At 65.4% G+C, this 27,910-nt stretch overlaps 1 protein-coding gene across 4 annotated transcripts; it reads left to right on the forward strand.

Annotated features, from left to right (window-relative positions):
- Positions 1 to 4,747: 4,747 nt before the first annotated feature.
- Positions 4,748 to 27,296, forward strand: B3GAT1 (beta-1,3-glucuronyltransferase 1). 4 transcript variants are annotated; one of them, XM_027562172.1, is made up of 8 exons: positions 4,749 to 4,953; positions 8,786 to 9,096; positions 17,797 to 17,889; positions 17,998 to 18,144; positions 22,325 to 22,833; positions 23,377 to 23,673; positions 24,508 to 24,607; positions 25,579 to 27,296. In XM_027562172.1, the coding sequence occupies exons 3-7, from the start codon at positions 17,886 to 17,888 to the stop codon at positions 24,592 to 24,594; spliced, it is 1,044 nt and encodes a 347-aa protein (XP_027417973.1). In that variant the 5' UTR covers positions 4,749 to 4,953; positions 8,786 to 9,096; positions 17,797 to 17,885; the 3' UTR covers positions 24,595 to 24,607; positions 25,579 to 27,296. The 4 variants fall into 4 exon arrangements, with proteins under 4 accessions (XP_027417975.1, XP_027417973.1, XP_027417972.1 ...); XM_027562171.1 differs by lacking the exon at positions 8,786 to 9,096; XM_027562173.1 differs by lacking the exons at positions 4,749 to 4,953; positions 8,786 to 9,096 and adding an exon at positions 9,142 to 12,007.
- The last annotated feature ends 614 nt before the right edge of the window (positions 27,297 to 27,910 follow it).

Genomic DNA, 27,910 nt, shown 5'->3' on the forward strand with positions numbered 1-27,910 from the left:
AGCCACCGTCCCTCGGGATTTCTGCAGGTCTGCCCTTTCCTTCCAAAGAGAAGAGCAGGCGTGGGGAGAGCCACCGGCGGGAAGCCGGAGCCGGGCCTTCAGCGTCCTTGCAGCGCGAGCGGAGCCGGCGGGTGACGGGCTGAAATCCAGGCTCCCCCGGGGCCCGCAGCCTCCTCACCTGCGCTGTGCGTCCCCACACAGAGGGTGGGCGTCGGCCCGGGGGTGCTGCCCCGGGCGTCTGGACGCCCCCTCCCCAGGGCCTGGGCAGCGGACTCAGGAGCACCCGGCACGTCTCCTGGCAGACACGAGCGTAGACGGGAGCGCGGGCCGGTCAGGCACATTCGCCTCAAGGCCCACCTCCTGCCACACTGACCCCCGCTTGCTCAGTCTTCTTTCTCAGACACACGGAGCGCCCCCAGCCCAGCTCCGTCAGCTTCCGTCCCATCACCGCTGCGGGCCTGGGGGGCCGTGACCCCGTGAGGGTCTGGGGGGCCGTGACCCCGCTGCAGGCCTGGGGGTCCATGACCCCATGAGGGTCTGGGGGGGCCGTGACCCCTCGCCTGACCCACTCACCGCTGTGGGTCTGGGGGGCCGTGACCCCGCTGCAGGCCTGGGGGTCCATGACCCCGTGAGGGTCTGGCAGGCCGTAACCCCTCACCTGACCCGCTCACCACTGCGGGTCTGGGGGCCCGTGATCCCACACGGGCCCCCTCTGGCCCCAGGATGCAAGGAGCCCCCCTGGATCCCCCTAAGCTCTTCGCCCACTGATTCTGCCGAGTCCTGCAATAAGCCTGCAGCATCAAACGCCAGCTTTGTCACTTCCTGCACACGCGGCCTTGATGGAATCCCCTGAACACCACGCCCCAGACTCCTGACCTAAAGAGGTATTTCTAGTAGAGCCTCAGCATACCCAGTGCCTCATAAATGACACCTCACATCATGGAAAGAGTTCCTGCTGGTAAGGCTGCAGGTCAGTGCCCGGTGTACGCAGACGGCTGGGTCCAAGTCAGCTTTCCCGCCGGATCCCCATCACCCTGCGTCCGGCACCCAGGGCAGCAGCAGATGAGCACAGGGCCATGGGTGCGGCGGGATGTGAGCACCCGCAGGCAGGCAGAGCAGAGCCTCCCGTCAGCCCAGAAGACCCGCAGGGGGCGGGGAGGCCACCACTTCCCCAGACTGGAGCCGGATGGGCTGCAGCGGCCTTGGGCTCGCCAGTGACTGACCGCGGCCGGTTGAGGGGGGCTCCAGAGGGCCTGCGGGCGGGTCCGAGGGCAACTTGCTGTCTCTCCCCGTGCCAGCCCAACGAGCTGGCCCTCCAAGTCCAGGGTCCTCCCCACCTCCCTCAGCTGCGGGAAAACACGGCAAGACTGCAATTCCATTACTGAAGCCCGGGGCAGCCCCTTCTGTGGACTCAGGGGTTCGCTGCAGCTCAGGAAGAATGCTGGCCCCTGGACGGGGCGGGGAGCAGGTGGCTGAGGGCCTGGAGACTGGAGGGCATTCCCACTCATCAAGGGGGATGAGGACGGCCCAGAGCTCGGACCCGAACTCGGCGGAGGGGAGGCATCGGAAGGCTGCCTCCTCGAGCTCTCTGCGCAGGAGCTCAGCCAGCCCTGGCCACCGTGGGCAGCCAGCCAGCCCACGGCCCGCGTGCCCATCAGACACCGTGCGCCACGGCCGGGTGGGGGTGCACTCTGGCTGGGGGACGGCTGTGCCTTGGAGAGGCCTGCACACCCACAGCGTCTGACCTTCAGTCACGTCGGCCAACCCCCTGCTGTAGATCCCAGGGGCCGGTGGACGGCTCCCTAGAAACGGGGGTCTCAGCAATGAGACAGCCAGGGATGTCCCCCAGGCCGGCAGTGGCTCAGCTGCCTCCTGGCATCGCGGCGTGCGGCGGGGTGGGGTGGTGAGCTGAGAGGGAAGGGCCGTGTTCAGAAATCAGGGGCTCCGGCACAGAGGGAGGCCGGGCAGAAGGAACCGTCAGCTGATAAGAGCACAGTAGCTGTTGTTCATACTAAATTGGGGCCCAGGTGACTGGGAGAAAACCCACAGACCATCCCAGAGGTCTGCCGGGTCTGCACTGCAGACGGAGGCTTTACGGGACCCTCGGGGGCGGCTGCAGGAGCTGGGCAGGGCTCCCGTCGGGCCAAACTGCACAACGGACACTTACTGGCTTGTCCCTGAGGACAGACAGGCCTTGCATACCAAACATGTGCGGTGGCTTTGGGGGCCTCTGGGCAGCGGGGCTCGCTCCCGAGCCCCAGGGGCTGCTGCAGGTGTTTGGAGCGAGGCTCTAAATTCAGAGGGGGAGGGAGACATTCTCACAGACCCGTCGGGCCGACAGAGAGACACGCGCGACCACCCGGTGGGGCTGGTGTGTGCACACGTGTCCACAGGGTGTGGGTAGCTGCCCCGGAGCAGGGAGGGCGTGGGTGTGTGCGTGCGCGTGAACCTGCTTTTGTGTGCATGCTTTGTGTCCACAGAGCTGTGTGTGTCCACTCACTCGGGGTGTTGCCCAAACTTCCCGCGGAAACGGGCAGGTGTCTGTCCTCAGGGAGCCTTGGCATGCTGATTTTAATCCCATGTTATGGTGTTCAGCTGCTTCTAAAAATTAAAGTGTAGAAGTTCCATAAGCAGAGCCCAGGGCTATACTGCAAGGCGGGTCCTGGGAAAAGGGTCTCTTGTCACCTTGCTCTTCCAAGAACGGTGAGCCCGGCCTGTCTGGCCACTCTCCTGCCGGACAAGGGAGAGCCCGGCGGGCCGCAGCGGCGAGGACCGTCGCGACACAGCCGGTTGGTCCAGCCCCTCCGCTGACTGCTCCTGGGAGACGGCCAGCCAGGAGGGGTCTCAGGCAGGGCCTTCAGAGTTGGCCTGAAGGCCTGGCTTCTGTACAAACTCCCCCGAGCTCAGCGCCTGGGGGCCGTGACGGACAGCCGCAGTCCTCACACAGAGGGTGACTCCTCTCTGCTGGCATGATGAGGGCTTGGCTTGCGCTTTTACTCCTCGACTCCCCAGGAAGGAGTGAAGGCCCAGTCCCTCCTCAGGGCTGCTCTGCTCCCTGCCCCCCCCCACGGGAGCACACAGGGGAAGATGTATTCTGGGAGCAGGGTTGCTCCAGCTGGGGAGGAGGAAGCAGAGCAGGCCCCTGCCATTCTCGTCTCATCACAAGACCAAGAAGACCCTGCATGCAGCAGGCGGTGCTCGGGCTAGGTTTGCCATGGCCTCCGTGACGGCAGAGCGGGCTGTGAAACACGCGGATGGGAGAGGGGGTGGGGGAGGGCAGCTGGCCCTGGAGGCAGTCACTCGCCCTGTTTTCAAATGTCCCTGAAGCAGCTTGCACGGGGACCCCCTCCTCACCTCAAGACCTCAACCAAAGCAGCCGATCGCGAAGCCCCTGCTCCCGCCTGCCCCCACCGCCTCACACCCTCAGCACAAGGAGCAGGGCCGGGCTCCGTAGTGCCCAGGCCAGAGAGGGGCCAGGAGAGGGCCCCATGGTCCCAGTTCAATGCAGAAACACCCAACAGAGGGCCGGGAGGGGGCCACCAAGGGAGGGAAGGAGGCCCCTGACTGCCTCAGTCCCCTGGGGCCGGGAGGCCCCCACTACTGGAGCTGGCCCCTGTGCTGTGGGAGAGACACAGCGTGGCCCTAACTGCACGTGTCCAGGAGGACGGCCACCTGGGCTGCAAACCCTTAAAACATGTACAAGGAAGGCCTCTCCGTCTGTGGGAACTTGACCAAAGGGCATTTGGAAGGCTCTCCACGGAGGTCTACAGCCCACACCCTCACGCACACACGTGCACACGCAGGGCTGACACCCCTAGACCGTTCGCAACACACAGGCAAGGAACAAGCAGCCACTTCCTGGCCCAAAGAGCCCTTGAAACTCTGGGAGCCTGCGCCTCTCTGCTCCTGTGACCCCTCTGCCCCCCACACCGCCTGGCCCGCGTCTTTCTCCGGGGAAGTCCAGGCTCCTCTGACAAGGAAGGTGGGGTCTGGCCTCCGACCAGGCAGCAGCGCCCCGACGGGGGCCCCCTGGGCCAGACCCCGAGGAACCCCATCTCCACGCACCAGGCACCCCTGCGGCCGGGCAGGCGCCCCTTGTCCCCACCGGCCATCTCCCTCTCCGCCCTCGCGCTCAGCCTCCCAGGCCCAGAGAACCGCCCCCGACTGCCCGCCCGGAAACAATCACCCTTTGAGAAAGGCAGCCAAACTGGGCGCCAGGAACGGCCGGGATGGAGGCGGGGCTGGGGGCGGGGGGCTCTAACTCCCGGAGCGAGGCCTGGCGGTGTCGCCCCCTCCCGCAGCCCCGCTTCAGAGCACAGAGCCGGGCCGCCTGCGCCTGGGAGGGCGCGGGGCGATACCCACCCGGGGGTCCGCGCCTCCTCGCGCCCCCGGCCCCGCCCGCGGGGATGTATAGACGGTCCGCGGCGCGGGTCCCGCCGGCAGCTCGCGCGCGGGGCTGGACGCGCGGGGCGGGGCGCGGGGCGGGGCTAGCGGTGGGCACCAGCGCCGCGGGCGGGCCGGGGGCGGGCCGGGGGCGGGGCTGGCGGCGCTGTCACAGCCGCGGCGGCCCGGGCGCGTCCGCCGCCGCCGAGGGGACTGCGCGCCGGCCCGGTCTGCTGGCTCCGGCCGCGCGCCCCGGCCCCGCGCCTCCGCCCTGCGCCCGGCCGGCTCTGCTCGCTCTGCCGCGCCCCCGTCCTCCCCGCCCGGCTCCCCGCCCCGCGCCCCCAGTGCGCTCGCGGGCTCGGCCGCCGCCTCGCCGAGCGCAGAAGGGCCGGGCCGGGGCGGCGCTGACCCCGCGGCGATGAAGGGGCCTCGGGGGACCCGCAGCCCGAGAGCCCCCGGGGCCGGAGGCGCGCGTGGCCGGGGCCAGCAGCCCGGGGGCGCGGGGACCGGCGCCTAGGGGCCGCCGCCGAGATGGAGCGCGCCGGGGACGATCCGGACTCGCCGCCGCAGGTCAGTGGCCCCGCCGCCGCCGCGTACAGAGCCCCTTTATGCGTCCGCATCGGCGCCCGCGGCATGTGCTACGGGCGCCTGTGCGCGCGCCCCTGTGTGCGTGTGTGCCTGTGTGTGTGTGTGTGTGTGTGCGCGCGCGCGCGTGGATGGTGGTGCGCGCAGCGGGGCGGCTGAGAGTCGGCCAGCATCGGGCCGGGGCCAGGAAGCGCCGCAGTCGAGGGGCTGCTGCGAGACAAGACCTGGGTGGTGCTGGCCCTCCTCGCATCGAGAAGGGGAAGCTGGTTCTCAGCCCCTGCCAGCCTCAGGCCAGGCTCTTAGCTCCCTGGGGCCCTTCCTCCCACCTCAGCAGGTGGTTCCTGGCGACCTGGAGTTGGGGGTCAGCACCAATGCTCCGGGTCCCCCAGGGTCGTCCCCAAGCCCAGAGGCTCCAGCCACTGGCAAGTTAAGTGTCTACAACTCTCCCGCAAGGCGGGGGGCTGAGCAGTGGTGAGGGGGCCCAGCGTCAGGACAGGTGTGCAGGGGGCAGAAGGAGTCAGGACCGAGTTCATTGCCTGCCCTCCACACCCGGACTCAGGCCTGGGGCCCCAGTCCCTCCCAACCAGAGCCCACAGCTTAGGGGAGCAAACTGAGGTGTGAGGCAGCAGAGGATGGAAGGGAGGCCAGGAAGGAGGTGACGACGGCCTGGGGCTGGAGCTGAGGTTGAGAGAACCCGCCCCTGCGCACGCAGAGGCAAAAACAAGACCCTCTCCAGCCCTCTGCCTGTCCTGCCCCGGCCAGGCCTAGTCCCAGCCCGGCGCCACTTGCATGGATTCTTGTAGAAGCTGGGCAGCAGGGCTCTGGGGCTCTCTCTGCCTGGATGCTGAGGCCGGCCTTGCAGACGGCTGGTCGCTCCAGGCTGGTGGGGGCAGCTCTGCGTGGGTGGGTGGGGTACCCACCGGGGGCTTGACATGCACTGCTGCACAGGACTGGGTGGGGATGTCCCCGGAGCAGCCGGTGACATCTTGTGTGTAGCTGTGTCAGGGTGGGGCTCACGGCTCCCCCAGTTACGGGGCTGTGGGCGTGTGACTTTACCGGATGGAGGCTCCCGCTTCCCCAGATCCACCTTCTGTCCCCCAGGGCTCCCTGCCTCCAGCACAGAGACAGAGGCATCCCCTCTAAAGCTGCTGAGCTGGGGGCTGTTAGTGGCCTCACTGGACCGAACATCGAGTCCCCTTCCTTTGTTTAGAACAAAGACCCTTCCCCCATGAGACCCTCAAAGAGACTGCACTGCACCCAGTCCATGCCCAGCACCCCCAAAGCTTCTGGAGCTGCATTCATCCCCCTCTCCCCATCTTGGGGAGATGCAGAAGGCTTGCCCGGGTGTGGAGCAGGGAGGCTTGATGGATCCATGCCCCCTTCAGTGCCAGGCGGCTGCTGTGCCCGTTTTGTGCCTGCCCATGGCTGAGCCCCTCCTTGTTGGGGTGTGCTGGCGGCTCACCGGCACGGGACTGAATGCACGCACAGAGGTTCCGGATGAGCAGCAGTGACGGGCCCACCTGAAGGGGGGCTGGTGGAGACTGGGGGCTCCAGAGGAAGAAGCGGAGGGCCAGCCTGCCCCTGGCCGCCGTCTCTGGATGCACCTGGGTTTTCCCCCATGGTTTTGAGGGGCGAGGGGAGAGGGGACACGGGTGGCTGGCCTTCTCTGGCTGTGAGCACAGGGTGATGAGGAGGGCGGAAGCTGCACAAGTGTGGCGGGTCCAGCGGTGAGCTGACCGCAAACCAGGCTCTAGGGTCAGGGAAGCGTGTTGGTCCAGCTTGGTCAGAGGAGGGGCTGAGCGGGCCGGGAACTGCCCGAGTGCCCCCCTCTGCTGAGCGCTGGACAGGAGGAGAGGCCGGGCTAGGGAAGAGAATCTGAGAGTCCGAGGCAGGTGGAGCAGCTGCGGGAGAAGGCAGACAAAGACGCAGAAGCATGGGCGCCGGGGTCCAGCAGAGTGGGGCCACCTCGGGCCTCCTTCCGAGATGCCCGCCTGTGTCGGCAGCCAGCGGCCAGTGCAGGGGGCCGGCCCCCCGGGAACGCGGGGGAGCGTGGGCTTCAGGGGAGCCCCGGGCAGAAGGGACTGTCTTGCGTGTGCCCACCCCCACGCCTTCTGGGGAGAAGAAGAAGGGAAGCTTGCTCGCAGCCCAGGCCTGCAGGCCAGAAGTCCTCTGCGGGGCCTGCTGAGCGTATGGGGTCAGCACGCGGAGGTGGTGCCATGCAGGGCACAGGCTGGCCAGGCCGAGGCTGCCTCGGTCTCTGTGATCGGCTGGGAGGACTTTGGGGAAAGCGGAGGCCTCTAGGCCCTGATTCCTGAACGTCTGTAGACCCAGGAGCCTCTCTAGCCAGGCTGTCTGTAGGTGAAGCACTCGAGAGGCATCAACATCGTGTCTGCATCTGTTCCGTCCCTGTGAGCCCCTGGCATCCGGAAGCCTCTGAATGGAGTAGCCGTTCTCCCACCCTGGGGCCGCCTCACCGGCCTTGCTGCCGGCTCTCCGTTCAGACCTCCGCCTCCAGGCCTGGGGCCTGGTCCTGCCCCTGCCGTTCCACTGAGGGAGACACACTGAGTGTCCCCCTGCTGAATGGCAGCAACACGGTTTCCGTGCGTAATCAGTGGTTGGTGCGATCATTGCATTTCTTGGCCAGTGTCCCCCCAAAATACGTGCAACCGACAGGAACCCCAGGCCGGTGGCCCCTTGGTGTGGGTGCTGCCAGCTGGCCAGGTGGGCGGGGGCCGCTCCAACCCTGCTCCACACTTGCTCACTGAGCACCTACTGTGTCCCGGGCCCCGGGCCAGTCCCAGGGAGGTAAGGCGTCAAGCGGGCCCCAGTCAGATCAGGTTTTCTGTTTAGCTTAGCTTTGGAAGGAAGGACTGTGTGGGTTGCCTTTTTTTTTTTTTTGCAGCTACAGCAAATTTACTTTCCTAATGAGGTTTAGCTGCAGCCAATATTAAAATGAATCTGTGCTCCCCGAGCGCAGCAGCTGACGGCAGGGCAGTGGCCTCCCCGCCAAGCGCCTGGCAGGGCTTAGGGCTTTGCCGCCCAGAAGCTCAATGGAGGGGAGTCTCAGGGTGGACCTCTAAGAGCTGGCTGGACTGGGGATGTCTTCCCTGAGATCAGAGCCCTGAGCAGGGGGTCTCCCGCCCCGCAGCTGGGAGATGGGGGGCCCTGGTCGTTGTTCATGAAGGAGGGGGAGGGGGCAGGGCCATGGGGGTCAGAGGGCAGGTGTCAGGAGGGACCCAGCCTGAGGTCCTCATGGACCCTGCGCGCTGCTGAGCGAGTGCCGTTGCCTCCTCCTCCCCCTGCCCCGTCTCGCTTCCTTCCCTGTCTCGCTTCCTTCCCTGGGGAGTGGTGAGCACTGGTCTGTCACGCCCGGCGCTCGGAGCCTCAGAGCCTGGCGGGACGTGGAGCAGCTGCCCCCTCCCCTGGTGGGCATCCCCCAGTCACGCCAGCGCTTTCTGCAAGCTCAGGCGCGCACGGGGCTGTGGCTGCCCCGCAGGATGGCACAGACGCGTCCGGGACGAGCCCAGCGTCCCTGAGTGCCCCTGGCAAGAGCTGCCCCGGGCTTGGCACTGCGCCTGCGAGCGCGGAGAGCGGGGCCTGCGGACGCGCGTGCTGTGTGCCCACGCTGTGTGCCCTGGGGCCACCCCTGACCCCCTGTGCCCCCGCGTGTCTTGTCTCTGAGTGGGACGATAACAGGATGCTTGTGAGGTGGGAATGAGAATCACAATGAATCGTGTTACTCACTTGGAACAGGAGCAGTAAGTGCTTTGCTCAGCAGGTATTTTTGCCTCTTTTTTTTTTAATTTGGCTGCTCCAGGCCTTAGTTGCAGCATGCCGGATCTTTGGTTACGTCGTGCAGACTCTTCGCTCCTGCGTGTGGGATCCAGTTCCCTGATCAGGGTGGAACCAGGGCCCCTGCATTGGGAGCGTGCAGTCTTTGCCACTGGATCGCCAGGGAACTCCCAGCAATTTTTAAATCATTCATTCCATGGTAGTTAACGTTCCATCTACCTACATTTGGACGACACGAAGTCTGCCTGGCACACGGAGGGGCCCAGCTGTGGCCTTGCTTCTGTCGCCCACCGCCCTGAGCCTGTCTCCTCCCTGTGGTGGGGCCGTGGCCACACGGTAAGCCCGGCACCATCTCGGGTCGTGTTCGCCTTTGCGAGTGAGCACAGCTCCCCCTCCTGCCCCCAAAGGGCCCTGCTTAGCCCCGTGCGTTCAAGATAAAGGAGCACACGAGGTTCCGGCCTCCAGGGCGTCTGGGCAGGCAGGGGCAGCCAGGGTCGGGAGGGCTCTACCTGGCTCCCAGCCCTGGTCCTGAGGGAGAGGAGCCCCTGGCCAGGCAGGCCCAGCAACCAGCTGCTGTTGGCTTCCAGGCCCTGCTGTGTCGGCCGCTCGCTGCAGACTCAGTCCCAGGGGCCTCGTCTCCTTATCTAAAATGACAGATGCGTGAGGCATGTGCCCGTGTCTGGCCCCAACCACACTGCTGCCCTCGGTCAGCCCCCGTGATCAACACCCCAGGAGCAGGGTGGGGCGCCCACCTGCCGAGAGGACAGGGGGCAGAGCAAGCAGGTCTGGGAGCCAGCAGTGGCTGGGGAGACCATCTGCCCAGAGTTAGGGTTCTGCATCTGTAGATGCAGCCTTCTTTCTGCAGATCAGAAAGCTGCCCGCAGAGGTTCTGCTTCTGTTTTGGGTCATGCAGGACCTTGCTGCCTGGCCCCGCACTGTGGCCTGAGTCTAACTCTGCCCTCCCTGTCTCAGGCCCCCAGGCAGGGGGCGAGAGGCCCTCCCCCACCAGCCAGCCAGGCCTCCGCTGTCCTCCCGTGACAGCTGGCGGGAGGACGCACCTACACTGTCCTGCCAGGGCCCCAGGGAAGGTCAGCTGGCTCAGGCCACAGGCAGCGCATTGGAAATACACAGGAAACTTTAATTAGATCAGTGAATCAGCAGCCTGCATGGTGTGTGCACATAGTCTGACCACACTCTGACCACACGGTGTGTGCACACCCTCTGCCCCCAGCCTCTGTGCTGAGCAGTTGTTCTGTTTCCTTTCATCCTCTGAGCCTCTGAGGTGAAGGGAAGTGTTGCTCGCCTAACTCACCCTGTGCTGACATGGACTTTCTCTTGTCCCCGTGAACCTCCTGCTGGGAGCCAGCATCCACGCCTCCACCCCTCCCCACACCCCTGGCTGGAAACACCAGCTCTGTGTGCATGTGTGCGTGCACGTGTGTGTGTGCTTGCCAGCCTCTCACCATGCCCTGCGCACGCCTAGAGCCTTGCCTGGAACCCCTGGGGCGCATCCCCTGGACGTGCCCGCTGTGTGTCTCGCCATGGAGACCCCTGCCGGCCAGCAGGAAGGTCTGGCGCTGGGCCCACACAGGTGCCGCCCGGCGCAGTCCCCAGTGTGTCGCTGCTGACCCACCCACGCATGGCTGTTGGGTGGCAGGTCCTTTTCTGTGGCAGAGATTCATAGAATGCACAGTTAGGTGCACCACCTTAACGGCTCTCAAGTGCTCAGGGCGCCCAGGACATCCCCACTGCGCACCTGTCCAGCTCCAGGACTCCTCATTGTGCACGCTGGAAGCTGTGTGCTTCCCTAGCCCCCGTTCTGCCCGAGCCCGACCACCTTGTGCCTCTGTGAGCGGGTCAGGGGCTTGGTCCTGTTGTGCCGTGCCTCCCTGAGCCCAGAGTCCTCCAGGTCTCTGTGTCAGAGCAGCATCAGCGCTGGTCTCCGCTGGGCTGGGTCACTCCATGTGGAGCGTCTTGCCGGCCCGGTCCTCAGACAGGCAGGCCGTTTGCTGCCAGACCGTGGGGGGGAGGCAGTCCACGGTGGCGTCTCCCCACTGCCCTTCCTGCCCAGGGATGCAGACGCCTCTGTGCTCTGAGAACCAGGCGCCTGGAGCCCCACCTTCCCCGACAGTCCAGTGCTGACCGCAGGGCCGGCGTGCTCGACAGCCCCCGGGAGACAGGGAGGCAAGAGCATGGCTGGCTGAGGCTACAGGCAGGGCCAGCAAAGGGGCAGCCCAGCCAGGACCCCAGGCGAGGAGCCGGCCCCTTGCAGAGCCTGGGGTGGGGCCACTGGCCCCGGAGCCCCGTGCATGGGGCGGCCCTCTGCACGCCCCTCGTGAGGCTCAGCCTGTCTAGATCACCGTCTGGGGCTGACACTGGGACCCTGGGTCCCTCACCCCCCCGGGGTGGGGCCTGGGCTGAGACTAGGGACTCTGGGTCCATCACCCCCTCCCCAGGGTGAGGTCTGGGCTGAGACTGGGACCTTGGGTCCCTCACCCCCCCAGGGTGGGGTCTGGGCTGAGACTAGGGACTCTGGGTCCATCACCCACCCCCCGAGGTGAGGCCTGGGGCTGAGACTGGGGTGCTGTCGCTGCCCGTTCGGGCGCCGCACCTCCTGCAACACTTCTCCCAGTGTCTCTCCCAGCGCGGGGGCGGCTGACCCCAGGGAGGGAACGGGGCGGCAGGAGAGACAGGCGGCAGAGGCAGTGAGAGCAGCCTCAGAAGCCTGGCAGGAAACGGGCAGCCCTGCGTCAACCTCCCACCTCCGAACTCAGCCCCGAGCCCGAAGGAGGAGCCTCGGCTTGCCTACCCTGGAGACGGAGGGAGACGGGGCACCCTGCCCTCCCTGGAGTCCACGCCACGGGCACCACCTGCAGGCACAGCCTCGTCTAGGGGAGGGAGGAACCGCTGTGAGAGCCGCCTGAGGCTGGCCAGGCCCAGAGGAGCCAGGGACCCTGCGTCCCGTCTCTGCCAGACGCGGACGCTCAGCTGGAGTCACGAGCGGGCTGCTGCCATCCCCGCTACGATATTCCACGTCTTGCAGCCTTCGTGGCGCTCTCTGCGGGGCAGGCCCTGCACTGGGGTTTTCCACAGACCCCTCAGCGGATCCCAAATTGCCCAACGAGCGTTGGCGAAGGAGACTCAGTGCCAGAGACACAGTGCAGCCTCCACAGCGTGCAGGGCCCAGAGGAGTCCGGAGGAGCCCCTGGCCTGGGGGCTGCAGACGGACACAGAACCAGCAAGACCGGTGGGTTCACGCAGGGTGTGGGCTGGCCGCAGAGTGTGTGGGGCCTGGCAAGCTTCGGGGGTCAGGCCAAGGGCTCAGAGTGCCAGGTGGCCTCCCCTGGAGACTTCAGGGTGGGTGGGACCCCCATGCCAAACCGCAGGCCAGCAGCTCGAAGGGAAACAGGCAGAGAGAAGCAGGATGCCCAGACAGCGGGGGAGGGCAGTGGGGACAGACGGCCACGCGCTGCCACCCCAGCAAGGCTGAGCGCACCCTCGCCCGGGGCCTGCAGGCTCTGCACCCTGTCCTAGGCAGCGCGTCCTCGGACGCCCAGCCCCCGGGCCCTGGCCCCTGGCCCCTGCCCTCCGTTTCCCATCAGAGCCCCGACTCCTGCCCCCGCCCACCCAGGCCGGTGCCCGGGGGCCCCACGCGCTGAGTGCCAGCATGTCCTGAGCTGCCCCAAGCCTCCAGGGCCCGGGGCAGTGCAGCGAGCCGGGCGCTGAGGGGCAGCATGTTCCAGGGTGTTTGCTGCGGCCGCGCTGGACTCAGGCAAGGCCGTGTCCCAGGGCCAGGGTCACCGTCTGCTGCGTCCACACAGCCTCTCCTGGGGGACGTTCCTCAGAGGCCTCTGCGCCCTGAGGCCATGCGTGTGCCCAGGAACTCACTCAGAGGCGGTCCTGGCCGCGAGCTCACGTGCACACATGATGATATCACCTGGGGAGGGGGGGCTGGCTCCGAGTGGCTCGCAGAATGGACCTAGCGCCGCCGCCTCCCTAGTGAAACTTCAGCCTGCGTCCGGGGGCAGGGAGCTGGCGCTTCGGCCTCTGTGGGGCTGCATCACAATCGATGGTGCTGAGGTGCAGCGCAGTGCCCAGCTGGTGCCCAGGCTTCCTGCAAGGTGGCCAGCGGGCTTGGGGACACTCAGACCCCCGAGCAGGGCTGTGACAGGCCTCGTGGACGGGACAGCTGCCCAAGGCCCTCCCGCGACGGCTCTCATGGGGGCGCTCACCCGGGCCGGCCGCTGTTGGGTGGGCCACTCTCCCTCTGGTCTGTGTCCCCACCTGGAGCCACGCTGCAGGTCACGCGTGTGCCTCGGGCCCAGCCCAGGACACCCAGGACACACCCCAGGTGACACCCTCCTGCGAGGGGCCGTGGGGCACGTGGACGACCCTCCGCATGAAGACGGGGACGTCAGTCAGGCCACTGGTGCCACGGGTTTGTGCCATTCGGACTCCTGCAGCGCAGGGGACCACTCACATCAGACCCTTCTCCATTCTCTACTGAGTCAGAATCCAAACCCGATCCCAAGGCTATTTCTGAAAAACTGGAAGAGAAACCAAGGAGCCATTTCATACACGACCGACGGACTGTTGTTTCCTGACTCCTGGGTGGAAGAAACCTGAAGCCGTCACCGCAGCCTGTGCTGAGCGGGTGTCCTTCCGCCCCGGCCAGGGGCTGGGGTCTCGGCCAAAGCGGAGGAAGATGGCACCAGGCCCGGGGTCGCTCCAGCCCCCACCGTGTGAGCCGGTGGAGAGCCCCTCCTGGCTGACCCGGACCCTTGGTGCTGCCCGAGGGGCCAGGTCTGCCAGCAGGAGCAGTATGCATGGAGCGGGTGTGAGCGCTCTGAGACTCTGACCCAGGCCCTCCAGGCCTGTTTCCTAGCCTGTGAAATGGGGCCAAGACTGCCCTGCCTGTCTCAGAGGCCGCCGTGGCTTGCAGAGAAGGAACCCAGCCTGCCAAGGCAGGGCTGCAGCCCCGGGGGTCGTCCGAGCCCTCCTGGGGTGGAAGGCCCCCTCTTCCACCTGCTCCGGGAGTGAGGGCAGAGCCGGGGGTCAGCAGCTGCCACGTGCTGCCCTCTCCCCGCAGAGCCAGTGGGGTGGGGAGGCTGGGGAGTGAGGCATGGGGCCAGCTGATGCATGTGGACCCTCAGGGAGGGAGCCAGTTAGCTGTGGCCTCAGGCTTGTCCTGCGCAGGGGCTGCGGGGTTGATGCTGAGTCCTGTTAGGGCTCGTGGGGTCCCATTAGGTCTCAGAGACCATCTGAGGCCGAGGGTGAGCCGGCCCTTCCCAGCGTCCTGCCCGCTGACCTCTGCTGAACTCTGCTGACCTCCGCTCGGCTTCCCTAGTCCAGCCCCAGGGCACTCGGCTCCCAGGGACAGGGGGCAGCTGCTCTCCTCACAGCCCAGCAGGGTCACCTCCACCCATTCAGGACCAATGCCCTGGCCTGTCTGTGTGGTGCAGGCAGGTGGGGGGCCCTCTCGGGGCCAGGGAGCTGCGGCCTCCCCAGAGTATGTAAGGTTGCTCCTCATTCGTCCGCAACGGCCCTGCGTGCTCTCGTCATCTCTGTGCACACTCAGTCATGTCTGACTCTGCAACCCCACGGGCTGCAGCCCTCCAGGCTCCTCTGTCCATGGGGATTCTCCAGGCAAGAAGACTGGAGTAGGGTGCCGTGCTCTCCTCCAGGGGATCTTCCCAACCCAGGGATTGAACCCGAGTCTCCTGCGTCTCCTGCCCTGTAGGCAGATTTTTTACCGTTGAGCCACCAGGGAAGCCCCTTATCATCACAGAATATGGCAGAAAAAAAGAAATACAGGCGGGAAAGGAAGAAAGCCCTCGTTTCTATGAGAATTACATTGAATGCTCTCCAAAGCTTCCATGAGGCGAGTCCGGGAAAACGTTCTTCAGGAGAGGTGAAGACCGGTGGGAAACATCATACGAACGCTGAAGGACGCCGTGCAGGTCACTCACTGAGCGTCCCCTGGTCGCGGACCACTTTGGGGAAGTCAGGTCGGGGCCGCGGGCGCTGTGCCCGGGGGATGACTCCCCGCGGGCCGTGAGCTCCCGGGACATCCTTGGCCTTGCAGGCAGAGTCGCACTGGCTGGCAGTGGGCGCTCGATCAGGGAAAGGACTTCGGCTGGGCGGGGGTCAGGGTGTGCGCAGCTTGTACACAATACTCTGGGGGTTCTTCTCCCCGTGGCCTCCTGCGACCCGCCTGCCAGCCACGATCCCAGGCCTACGGGCACCATGGCCCTTGCCCTGCTCGAGGGCTTGGGGGGGAAGGTCTGTGTGTAACTGACCTCCACCAAACACACACACGTGCGCACACACACGTGCACATGCATACACATACACATGCGGCACACACATGCACACATGTACACACACACGTGTACACCTGTGCACACGCACACACGTACACAATGTACATGCACAGCACGCTCACGCGAACACATACGCGTGCACACACACGTACACATACACGTGTACACCTGTGCACATGCATACACGCACACAATGTACATGCACAGCATGCACACGCAAACACATAGGCATGCACATGCATGCACACGCACACATGCACACACGTGTACACATGCCCGCACACACGTGCACACACACCTGCACATGCACACACACATGCAGCACACACATGCACACACGTACACACACGTGTGCACCTGTGCACATGTGTACACGCACACAATGTGCATGCACAGCATGCACACGCACGCACACATGCAGACACGTGTACACATGCACGCACACATACGTGCACGCACCAGCTCTGCAGATACCTCCCTAAGTGGCAGGACAGAGCTGTGTGAGCCTCCCTCCCTGCGGGCCAGGCGCATCCAACCCCCAACCCACCACCGCCGCCACCACATGGCCCCTGAATCCAGCAGGGCCCTTCCCACCACCAGTGGGACTAAACCAGCTCCTCCCCAGGTGTGGGGCGTGGGCAAGCTTTCTGCTGGAATCCCTGCAGTCTCAGAAGGCAGGCTGCCGTGAGCCTCATAGCCAAGTTCGCCCAGCCTCTTCCGGGCAGCCTGCTTGAGGCTGGACCCCAGGCCGGCTGCCCACCACCCCTCCCGGGCCACGGCCCGCAGTCATCCTTGCAGTCCCCTCTCAGACTCAGGCCTCTGCGTCTGGGGTGCTCTGCCTGCCCCACTCCATGCCCCCACCCCAGGCCCCCTGATCCCCGCTCCCAGCCACCCAGCCCCAGGCCTGCCCCGCACAGACCCCTGCTGGCCAGCTGGCTCCCTTGGAGGCTGGGGGCTCCCCGCTTCACTTCATAACCGCCTGGTAATTAGCTTCATGACTTCACCGCCGTGCTTATAATAGCCTCCATTAAAGTTATGGGATTTTCAAGCCGTAATGGCTTCCAAAGTAATTAATGCACAACTGGGTTTATGGCTAAGTTTATTTTTAGAGCTTTCCTGCCTCTCCCTCCTTCCCACCATAGATGTTTTGACCAGATAGACTGGACGGGATCAGAGCATCATCCCCCTCAGGCCGTTGCCTCTGTCCCCTCCTACTCCACGGGGGATCGGGACCTGCAGGGGGCTGCCCCCCAAGGGGTTCTGGGGCCTGACCCCCTTCCCCCACTCCTGTCTGGGTTCAGGCCTGGCCCCAGCACAAGCCGTCCCCTGTGGCCTCGGCAAGCACCAGGAGGAAGGGGATGCAGGAGGACTCAGAGAGCGGCGAGTGATCCCTGGGGGAGGCCACGGCGGGGGCCGGGTGCCCAGGCCAGGCCAGCTCCCACGGCCAGACGCCTGGAAAAGCCCCAGGGAACCCCACAACCCAAGGAGGCCTCCCTGTGTGGCCTGCGGCGGCCAACCAGACCGAGGTCCCAATCCAGTGTTTGGCGTCCTACCCAGGGGCTCGGCACTGGTGGGGCTGGCCGGGGAGGCGGCCCAACACCCAGACGGGCAGGCAGCGTAGCCTCTGGGCTCCTCCCGCGGGGCCGCGGCCAGGAGCGTGGAGGTAGCTCGGGGTCCAGGAACCCGCCCTGAGCCTGCATCGTTTGACCCCAAGGCCTATCCGCCATCTGCTCCAAGCAGGCCGTGCAGACAGGCCGGGGCGGCCACTGGCGCGCACCCACCCGCCGGGAGGGCTGCAGGCCAGAGGACCAGGTCGGGAGGAGGGACGCAGTGCCTCCAAGAGTCCTGCTCAGCCTGGCTCTCAGCCAGGAGAGACGGCCGTCCGCCTGCCTGCGGCCTGGTGGGCGTGACCTTGGGGGCTCGGCCTGCCAGACGGGACACCTGGGGGGCCCACGCGCAGGGACAGGCGGGCTGCCCATGGCTGTCCCCCCCCCAGGCCGCCCCTGTGGACCCAGAGGTGTCTTGCAGGGCTCTCAGCACAGAAGTGGGGGCGGGGGAGGGGGGTGACAGCTCCCAGGAGGCTGGGAGGCAGGGCGCCAATCCCTCATCATGAGCTCAGCCGGCCCGGAGGGGAGCTGTCGGCACGCGACCCCCTCAGCTGACCCCTGAGCCCCCTCGGCTGGCCCCTGAGCTCCTCGGCTGACCCCCGAGCCCCCTCGGCTGGCCCCCGAGCCCCCTCGGCTGGCCCCCGAGCCCCCTGGGCTGGCCCCCGGGGCGGCTGGCCCCGAGCCCCTTGGCTGGCCCCCAGCCCCCTCGGCTGGCCCCCGGCTGTGGCTCCAGCCTGGGCCCTGTCCCGTCCAGGCTTGCTGAGGGTGCACCCTCCCAGAGTCCACTTCCAAACACTACTGGCCAGTCCTCTGAGGACTCACTCGGCGCAGATGCCTTCATCCAGGCTGTAAAACGAGGTCCGAGCACAAGGCTGTGGCCGTCACAGCCACCTCAGCCTGAGCACTCTCTGTGTCCTCCCAGAGGCAGGCTGCAAGGCCCACGGGCATTAAAGCCTTGGAAACTAGGTGCCCTCTTCATAAACGGGCCTGGGGGTAAGCCGGGGGAACCCAGGCAGGGGTGTCTGGACCGAGGGGGCACCGCCTGTCCTCGGCCCCACGGGGCGGCACCCCAGGCCTCTGGCCAGCCTCTCTGTCCCCTCTTGCAGGTGTTCACCCCACAGGGCTCCTGACCCACTGCAGACAGCACCCCTTCCCAGACTCCGGTCGGGCTGGACTCCGCAGAGCTGCGTCGGCAATGGGTGGGTTGAGCGGTCAGGCCCGTGGGCTGGCGTGCGGCTCCCCGTGGCCCCGTGCCTGGCCCACCCGGCCCACTCGTATGCTTTTCTCCCTCTGCGGCCGCTGCCCAGCTCACGAGGAGCTGTGGGCCCAGCCAGCCTTGGAGATGCCGAAGCGACGGGACGTCCTCGCCGTCGTGCTCATCGTGCTCCCCTGGACACTGCTGGTCACCGTGTGGCACCAGAGCACCGTCGCGCCCCTGCTCGCCGCACGCAAGGGTGAGTCCCGCCCCGCCGGGAGACCGCAGCCTGCAGGCCTGAGTCTCCTGACGGGGTGACCACAGCCCGGAGGCCTGAGTCTCCTGACGGGGTGACCACAGCCCGGAGGCCTGAGTCTCCTGACAGGGTGACCGCAGCCCGGAGGCCTGAGTCTCCTGACGGGGTGACCGCAGCCCGGAGGCCTGAGTCTCCTGACGGGGTGACCGCAGCCTGGAGGCCTGAGCCTCCTGACAGGGTGACCGCAGCCTGGAGGCCTGAGTCTCCCTTAACAGGGTGACCACAGCCTGCAGGCCTGAGTCTCCTGACGGGGTGACCACAGCCCGGAGGCCTGAGCCTCCTGACAGGGTGACTGCAGCCCGGAGGCCTGAGTCTCCCTTAACAGGGTGACCGCAGCCCGGAGGCCTGAGTCTCCTGACGGGGTGACCACAGACTGCAGGCCTGAGCCTCCTGACAGGGTGACCACAGCCTGGAGGCCTGAGTCTCCTGACAGGGTGACCGCAGCCTGGAGGCCTGAGCCTCCTGACAGGGTGATCACAGCCTGGAGGCCTGAGTCTCCTGATGGGGTGACCGCAGCCTGGAGGCCTGAGTCTCCCTTGATGGGGTGACTGCAGCCTGGAGGCCTGAGTCTCCTGACGGGGTGACCACAGCCTGCAGGCCTGAGTCTCCCTTGATGGGGTGACTGCAGCCTGGAGGCCTGAGACTCCTGACGGGGTGACCACGGCCTGAAGGCTAACTCTCCCTTAACGGGGTGACCGCAGCCTGGAGGCTGGAGGCCTGACTCTCCCCTGACGGGGTGACCACAGCCTGGAGGGAGGCCTGACTCCCCTGACGGAGTGGCCACAGCCTGGATGGCTGACTCTCCCCTGATTGGCCAGTGGGAACCTGGGGCCGACTTGGCTGATGACTGCACCCTTGGGGGCTGACCTGGGGCTTGGATGGTGCCATGCATCCAGGCTCAGAGCCTCGCGGGCTTTCTTCTGCACCCACGCCCAGGACATGCACCACGGACGGGCTGGGGGGGTACACCATGGGAGGGCTCAGGGGTGGTGGGCGTGCACCATGGGAGGGCTAGGGGGTGCATACCCCACAGGAGGGCTGGGGGGTGCAGCATGGGAGGCCTCAGGGTTGGGGGGCATGCACTGTGGTAGGGCTTGGGGTTGGGTGGTGGGATTTCCAGCCTGTGTTACTGAAAGCCTTTCAGGGCGAGCGTCTTCTTTTCCTGGTCAGGAAGCCCTGACGCAGCCCCCAGCCCCCAGAGCAGGCAGGGCCAAGAGCCCCAGTCTGGTGCGGGCAGCCCTCACCGTGACGCTTCAGGCTGCTCATTGCTGCAGGGGCCTGAAGCTTCCTCCAGGAGGACTGGGCCGAGCGTGGCTCAGCGCCCACCGTCCGTCGGGCGCCTGGAGCTCTCCCAGCATTTCCTCCCCTCGCTCCTTGGTGCTTTATCTTTTTTTGGCTGAGCTGAGTGGCTCGTGGGATCTTAGTTCCCTGAGCAGGGACTGAACCCAGCCCATGGCAGTGAGAGCGCCAAGTCCTAACCCTGGACCGCCAGGGAGCCCTGCTGCTTGTCCTTGTAGAGCCGTCACCGCGGCACCTCACGAGGTCTGTCGCGTGGGATGTAACACCACGTGCTTCTGTTCTCAGCGGTGCTTTGGGCTCAGGGACGCCAGGCTGCCGCGCTCAGCACGGCCGGTCATGCCTAGAGACGGGACTTGGCGCCCTGGCCCCAGGGCAGCCGCGATGGTGACACAGGCAGCACCAGAGGGCGATGGGGGCCCTGAGGACCGGAGGCGGCGGCAACCCTGACCCAGCCCGTCTTAGGCTCGCAGACCCTCCAGGGCGCAGAGCTGCCTGCGGGGGTGTGATCACAGGGCAGGGGGAGGGGGGCGGACGCTCAGGGTCCTTCCCTAGCCTTGGGCTCCAGAGCTCTGCTCGCGGCAGGATACACTAACCCTTATTTATGTCCTGGTCTGCAGCTGCTCTCTGGAAGCTTGTTTTCTTTTCCCAGTTTGACTTAAAACTCCTGCAGAAAGTCCCCTTGGTTGCCTGTGCCGGTCTCCCCACCCTGCACCCGCAGCCCGGGGGCAGGCTCCCACCTGGGCTGTGTGTCCCCAGTGGGGGTCATTAGCCCGTGGGAACTCTCCGAGAGCCGGGGACTTGTATGTCACCGCGGAGCCCAGTGCCCAGCCCCAGGCCAGCACCCACATCCACACCTGCGTGTTGACTAGAGCTGTAGGAAGCCCAGCCTCCCGGGACCCCCTTCACCCCCTGCACGGGATTGCCCCCACTACCCTTTCCATAGTTGGACATCTTACTGTCCGCCTCTGCACAGGAGAGATGTTGTGAGCCCGGGCTGTGTTCCGAGCCCCTAAACCCACAAGGAGATGCAGTTATCAGCTCCCCTTCGCAGCTGCCAGTAGTGACCAGAGGCCAGGCCCCTGGCTCAGGGTCCTGTGGTTAGTGCAGAGCTGGCCGGGTCTGAGCCTCGGAGCTCGGACCCCAAGGTCTGGCCTCCGACCATCCCACCTCCGGCTGAGATGGCCCCGGAGCAGCGAGCACCCAGAGTCCTTCACGTGGCCAGACAGGCCTCGGTTGGGGGCGGGGGGCGCTTTCAGAACGGGAGGGGTGTGGGCTGGTCCCCCCATGAGGGGCTGCTGGCTCCCCACGGGGATGCAGATAAGGGAGAAAGCCTGGCCATCAGAGCTGCCCTGGCGGGAGCAGGGCACCTCCAGGGGCTCCCATGCCTGCGTGTCATGGAGGTGGGCCTCTGCCCGGCTCCACACACACCCCTCCTGGGCGCACGGCTGGGCAGGGGCACAGGCAAGGCCCCAGGGGCTGTGAACGCATGACAGGAACGTGCATGTGAGGAGACACACAGGCCCAGAGGAGCCGAGGCGGGTCTCCACCCCGCCCTTTGGCCCAAACATGGGACATCGACAGTCAGAAGGGATGGGCTCGGGATCCAGAAGCATCTTGCCCACCATGGACAGCCCCCAGGACAGAGTGCTGTGGTGAAGCCCCACACTCCACAGCGAGGTTTGGGAGCTAGATTCTGGGTCAGGCCCCAGAGCACCTTTGGGGCAACCCCCACAGGTCCCTTCCCCCCGGGGGAGCAGGAGGGGGACAGGGAGGGGAGGACGGGGGCAACGGCCTGAGAGGGAGGCTCTGATCCTGTCCAGTCTATCTGGAACCCAGGTGAGGTGCTCCTGGACTCTGGGGCCACAGGCCGCATGGCACCAAAGCACTAAGGTTGCCCCAGGCAGGAGCGCTAGTGCCCCAGGCTCCTCAGCAGCTCTGGGGAGAAGGGCGCGGGCAGTGTGGTGGGCGCTTCGCCACACAAAGCCTGGCACAGACGGGAGCCCCGGGTGCGATGCTGCAGCTTGGCCAGCTGCCCTTAAACCGCTCAGAGCTGTCGAAAGCCAGGCATAGGGGTCAGAAAGAGGAGGACCCAGGGCGAGGGTGTCAGGCAGCCAGCCTTAACCATCAGCGGCAGCCCCCAGGACCCCAGAGAGGTGTGCACTGACTCTCCCACAGGAGCAGAGGAGAGCCGGGCGGGCTGGTACCTGTACCCAGTACACCTGTACCCAGTACCTGTACCCCAGTACTCCTGTACCCAGTACCTCTGTACCCAGCATCTGTACCCAGTACCCCTGTACTCAGTACTTATACCAAATACTCCTGTACCCAGTACCTTTGTACCCAGTGCTCATACCCAGTACCCTTATACCCAGCGTCGGTACCCAGTACTCCTGTACCCAGTACCCCTGTTTCCAGTACCTGTACTCAGTACCCCTGGAATCAGTACTTATACCCAGTATTCCTGTACCCAGTACCCTTCTACCCAGTACCATTGTACCCAGTACTTATATGCAGTACTCCTTACACAGTACCCTATACCCAGTACCTCAGTGCTATACTCAGTACCCCTGTATCCAGTACCGTGTACCCAGTACCCCTGTACCCAGTACCCCTGTACTCAGTACCTTATCCAGTACCCCTGTTCCCAGTACCACTGTACCCTGTAACCAGTACCTCTACCCAGTACCCCGTACCCAGTACCTTACCCAGTGCCCCTATGCTCAGCACCTTATCCAGTACCTCTGTACCCAGTACCACTGTACCCAGTGCCTCTGTGCCCAGCACTTGTGCCCAGTGTCCCCACACCCCCTCCTCTGATCTGCAGATGACAGTGGTGACCCCCGGCGCGAGGCACCCCCTGGCACGGACCCCAGGGAGTACTGCATGTCCGACCGGGACATCGTGGAGGTGGTGCGCACAGAGTACGTGTACACGCGGCCCCCGCCCTGGTCTGACACACTGCCCACCATCCACGTGGTGACGCCCACCTACAGTCGCCCGGTGCAGAAGGCAGAGCTCACTCGCTTGGCCAACACGCTACTGCATGTGCCCAACCTGCACTGGCTGGTGGTGGAGGATGCGCCGCGCCGCACCCCGCTGACGGCACGCCTGCTGCGCGACACCGGCCTCAACTACACGCACCTGCACGTGGAGACGCCACGCAACTACAAGCTGCGGGGGGATGCGCGTGATCCGCGCATCCCCCGGGGCACCATGCAGCGCAACCTGGCGCTGCGCTGGCTGCGGGAGACCTTCCCGCGCAATTCCAGCCAGCCTGGCGTGGTGTACTTTGCGGACGACGACAACACCTACAGCCTGGAGCTCTTCGAGGAGGTGCGGGCCGCGGATACACAGACCAGTACCTGTACTCAGTACCCCTGGGACCAGTACTTATACCCAGTACTCCTGTACCCAGTACCCTTGTACCCAGTACCATTGTACCCAGTACTTATATGCAGTACTCCTTACACAGTACGGAGTACGCGGATATGCAGACCAGGGAGGGCGGGGAACCTGGCGAAGGGGGAGGAGGCCTGCATGGGCTCCCAGACCGACCAACCCACCGCAGCCCTGGCTTCAGGCACTGTCTGGAGGAGGGCTTCCAGTGGGGGAGGGGAGGAGGGTTCCCCGTCCACCTTCAGTGTCCCCCCAACTCCCATCCCCCGAGTTTGGGAATCAGGACAGTGGGGGAGGGGAGGGAGTCATTTCAGACTCTAAATCGGGGAGACAGAGCTTTTGCAGCAAAGGACAAAGCACAGGTCACGTGACAAGGGAAGCACCAGCTGCTTGCAGGGTGGCCTTGCTCACAGCCCTGGCCAGTCCTCTGCAGACGCCCGCCCTGGGCGGCCCAGGTGTCCTGACTCTTCTCCCCTCTAGATGCGCAGCACCAGGAGGGTGTCTGTGTGGCCCGTCGCCTTCGTCGGTGGCCTTCGGTACGAGGCCCCGAGGGTCAATGGGGCAGGGAAGGTGGTTGGCTGGAAGACGGTGTTCGACCCCCACCGGCCGTTTGCCATAGACATGGCGGGATTTGCAGTCAACCTGCGGCTCATCCTGCAGCGGAGCCAGGCCTACTTCAAGCTGCGTGGCGTGAAGGGCGGCTACCAGGAGAGCAGCCTGCTGCGCGAGCTCGTCACCCTCAGCGACCTGGAGCCCAAGGCGGCCAACTGCACCAAGGTGGGCGCCCGCCAAGCTCGCAGCGCGGCGCAGGCCAGCTCCTGCCCGCGAGGCTCCCTGCTAATCAGGGACCTGCACAGCCAGTGGACAGCCAGCCTCCCTCCAGGGTGGCGGGTCTGTGGCCCTTCAGGCAGCCACACTAAAGGTGGGCAGGGGGACGAGGAGGGGGCCCCCAGGCAGGCAGAGCCTAGGAATGAATTCCTCCCTCACCACGCATCAGCTGGGCTCCATACTTCCATGCCAGACACACCTACATGTGTGCACACACATGCACACATGGGCACATGTGTACACATGCACACACACACATGCATATGCCAGTGCACATGCACCGACATGCACAGACACGGGCACATGTGTGTGCATGCATGTGCACACACGCCCATGCACGTGCACACGAGCACGAGTGTATGTGCCCAGTACACACGCACACACAGGCGTGCACACACATGTTCGTGCATATGCTCATGCACACACATGCATAGATACGTCTTCCTACCAGTTTGGACTTCTCCAGTTGGGGACCAGGCTGGCACTTAGCTGAGCTGGAGGCCCCAGAACTGTCTCCCTCAAGATCCATCAAAAAGCACAGGGGAGGCTGAGAAGCAAGAGGAAAACTTGGGACCACTTTCTCTCTTCTTTGTAGCTGCAGATTTTCTGTTTCCAATAGATATTGTGAAGGCAGCCTATGTACAAAGAGCAAGAATGAGGGGGTAGGCAGAAATACAGAACAATGGAGAAAGTCTTGCTGGAACAGGGCTGGAGGGGAGGGGCAAGGGTGGGAGGGCGAGGTCGGGGCCGGCCCCATGTGGTCTTATGTCTCTGGACACACAGATCCTGGTCTGGCACACGCGGACCGAGAAACCAGTGCTGGTGAATGAGGGGAAGAAAGGCTTCACTGACCCCACGGTGGAGATCTGAGCCCCGGACACAGGTAAGGGGATGCGAGCCGGTGACACCCTGAGCAGCCCCCCCTCCAAGCTTGGGTGTAGAGTAAATCTGCCAAGGCGTTTCCTCCTGGTCTTTAATCATGACAGTCACGGCAAAGGCCCCATGGAGTGGAGGAGGCAGAGATGAAGTCAGTAGGTGGCAACCTCCCCGCACACCTGGGCCCCCCAGCTGGGTCCCCGCACACCTGCACCCCCCCAAGCTGGGTCCCCGCACACCTGGGCCTCCCAGCTGGGTCTCTACACAGCTGGGTCCCCACACAGCTGGGTCCCTGCACACCTGGGCCCTTCCTTGCTGCTTGGAGGCCTTCACCTCACAGCACCGCCTCGTGACGGCTCCCTGTCTCCCCATCTCATTCTGGCCACAAACCTGTCCTCGTATGAGGCCCTGCTGGGTGGACTCACCCGGGCTCTGTCTGCATGGTTTCCTCCTCAGTTGAGGTAGAAGCGTGGACTCCAGATTCTGGCCCAGTTCCCAGGCTCCCATTTCCCTCATTTTCTTCATCTGCTAAATGGGTTGTTGGGGCACCAGAAATAGTCTCTGGCACTGCCCAACTGCTGCTGCTTTTATTTGGTCCTTAAAAATCCTGTACTGAAGTAGTTCACAGGCTCTATTTACGCTTTAGAGATACAGGAACGAAACTCAGAAAAGCTGAGTGGATTGTGCCAGTAACCCGCACAGCCAGGCCCTTCCTGAGCTGGAGGCTTGCTGTGAGTGGGGTTCTCTTGGTCTTCAGGCCTCGGAGTCAGGCTGCAGCTTTTGTGCCTCGCTGGCAACAGCCCAACTGCAGGAGACCGCGGGGGTCATGACCCTGAGCATGGCAGATCACCTGGGCCACGACCAGACCGCAGTGGGTCAGACAGAGCACGCTCCCAGCTCCTCGGGCGTCTGGGGGGGCCCCGTGGACCCCAGCTCCCAGCGGCCCCCTCACGCTGCTCCCTCGCTCTCTCCCCTCAGGAGCGCCTTCTGAGACCTGCTCCTGGCCGCCTCCTCTCCCCACGCCGTGTCCCTCTGAGGCACACTCCCGTGGACTCGCTGCCACCCTCCCTTCCCCTGTGGGGCCTTCAGAGAGAGCCCGGCCCCATGCCGGGACGAAGGACGGAGACCCTAAAGCACAGAACCCCCAGACCTGTTGTGCTCCACCCGCCCGGCAATCCTGCGGGGTCGACGCCATGGGCCCCGAAATAGGGGACTGCCCGGCTGGGATGGAGGTGAGAGCCCGGCAGAGCGGCCCCTGGCCCCATGGGGCCCCACGGCCACCGGACGGTGGTCCCCAGCCCCAGGCGTCCGGACCAAGCTGCTCCCGGGAGAGGAGGTCGGCGCCCTAGCGGGCTTTCCTTGCTCCCGCCTCCTTGCTCCCGCCTCCAGAGCCTGGGGCCGCCTGAGCGCCTGGCAGGCCCGGCTGTACCTCGCCTCGCGGGGGGAGCAGAGCCCCTCCAGGCCCTCGCCCCACCCCCCCGCCCAGCGCGGAAGGAGCCGCCCGCCCACTGCCGCGCCTGGGCCGGGACTGGGGAGGCAAACGCCCCCACCAGAGCGGCCGCCGGGGCTCAAGGTGCAGGTGGGCCAGGAGCAGAGAGAGGAAGGGCCGGGCGGTGTCCTCCCCGCCCCGGCCGGGGCTTTGGCCTAGCGGAGGGGTCGACAGAAGGGCACGGAGGTGACCTGAACCCAGAGGGCGGGAGACCGAGCCCAGACTGCTGGCAAATCGTGACTTACACACAGAGTGGGAAGCAAAACCTCGCTTATCCCAAATGGGGCGCACAGTCAGCTGGCCTCCCGTCCCTCCCCATCCCCCCCAACCACGCAGCCTCCCGCCAGGAGGGAGGCGCTGGTCCCCCTGCCTTCCCCGCGGGCCAGCCCTCTGCCAGCCCCCTCTCATGCTCCTGACGGCTGGAAGCACAATTTTCATCCCCTGAGAGGCAGAGGAACGGCTCGCGCCCCGCCCGAAACAGGTGTTTACTTTTAACGCTAACAGCCCCCACCCTCCTGAAACTCGCCGGATGGGCCCGAGGGCTGTGGAGAGCCCGCTCCTGGGTATGGGGGGGGGGCCGTGGCCTCAGCGCAGCGACCCAGAGTGCCAAGCAGCATCGCCGCCTGTGCTGAAGGGAGTTTACCTCCTCACCATGGTCAGGAGAGCATCCCACAACCCCCTACCCAGAGCCCTGAGCCGCCTTGCAGGGCCCGGGAACCACGGGGGTAACAGTGACCAGCTGAGTGGGTGAATTTGCGCCGGGCACCGTGGCCTCGCTCACGGGACCAACCCTGGACGCTGGGTCAGCTCGCCTGGCTGGACAACTGTCTTGGCCAGAAGGCCAGGGCTGGTTTTCAGGAAATTGGTGATGAACCACGAAACGGGATCGTCTCTTTTTGTTTCTTTTTGGCAGATACTAGTTCAGTTGTTCACCTAACACCCTCTCTTCGCTGCATGTGTATTTATTTAGTTATAACCCTGGTGGACTGCAGCTTCCGTCTTCGTTGGGAATGAGTTCGTTATGAGCCATGGTTGGGTCGGTGACCACAGCTTGTTTGCTCCCCCGTCGGGAGTGGGGGGGCGGGGCAGAGCCCGGAGGACACAGTGGGGAGGGCGGCCCCCACAGCTGCACCGTCGTCTGTTTTAATTTAACTGTATTTAATTTGTTTCGAAATTAAAAGTCAACTATGGTTTTTAACCGTCTTAACCCTCCTCCACCCTGCCTGCTTTCTCATCACTTAAGCGCCCAGCCTGTACTGTGAGGTGCCCCTCTGGACACTCCCTGCTCCAGGTGCCACGTGGGCCCCGAAAGCCTTGGGGTCACCTCCCACGAGGACACGAACACAAAGCCCTGGCGCTGCAGACGCCATCCGCACCAGGAGGCGGACAAGGGGCGTGGGGTGGGCGCGGGTGGCATCAGAACGGCCTCTGGGCAGATGCGCAGAGACCGGGATCCGGGGCAGAGCGCTCCGTCAGCAGGAGGCGCTTGGCAGATGGGCCCTGAGGGCAGCTGACTCTGGGGGGTGGGGTGTCAGACACGAGAGCAGGGGACACTGGACAGGCGGCCTGGGAGTGGGAGGAGGGGCTGCCAGACTTTCGGAGCAGAGGGTGGGCTTGGTCCAGCCGGCCTTCTGGAAGAATCGCTTGCCTCCTGTGCTCCCCACGAACAGGACGAGGGCAGGCGGCTGGAGACCATGGCGGGTCCGGCGAGGCGGGTCAGGTCTGGGCGCGTGGCGGGGTGAGCTGCTGGGCCAGGTACGGGGTTTGAGAGGAGCCGAGGAGAGCCAGACAGAGCAGAGAGCTTTGTCCATCGCTCCAGGC

The sequence above is a fragment of the Bos indicus x Bos taurus genome, chromosome 15, assembly GCF_003369695.1.
Source record: "Bos indicus x Bos taurus breed Angus x Brahman F1 hybrid chromosome 15, Bos_hybrid_MaternalHap_v2.0, whole genome shotgun sequence".
Taxonomy (NCBI): Eukaryota; Metazoa; Chordata; class Mammalia; order Artiodactyla; family Bovidae; genus Bos; species Bos indicus x Bos taurus.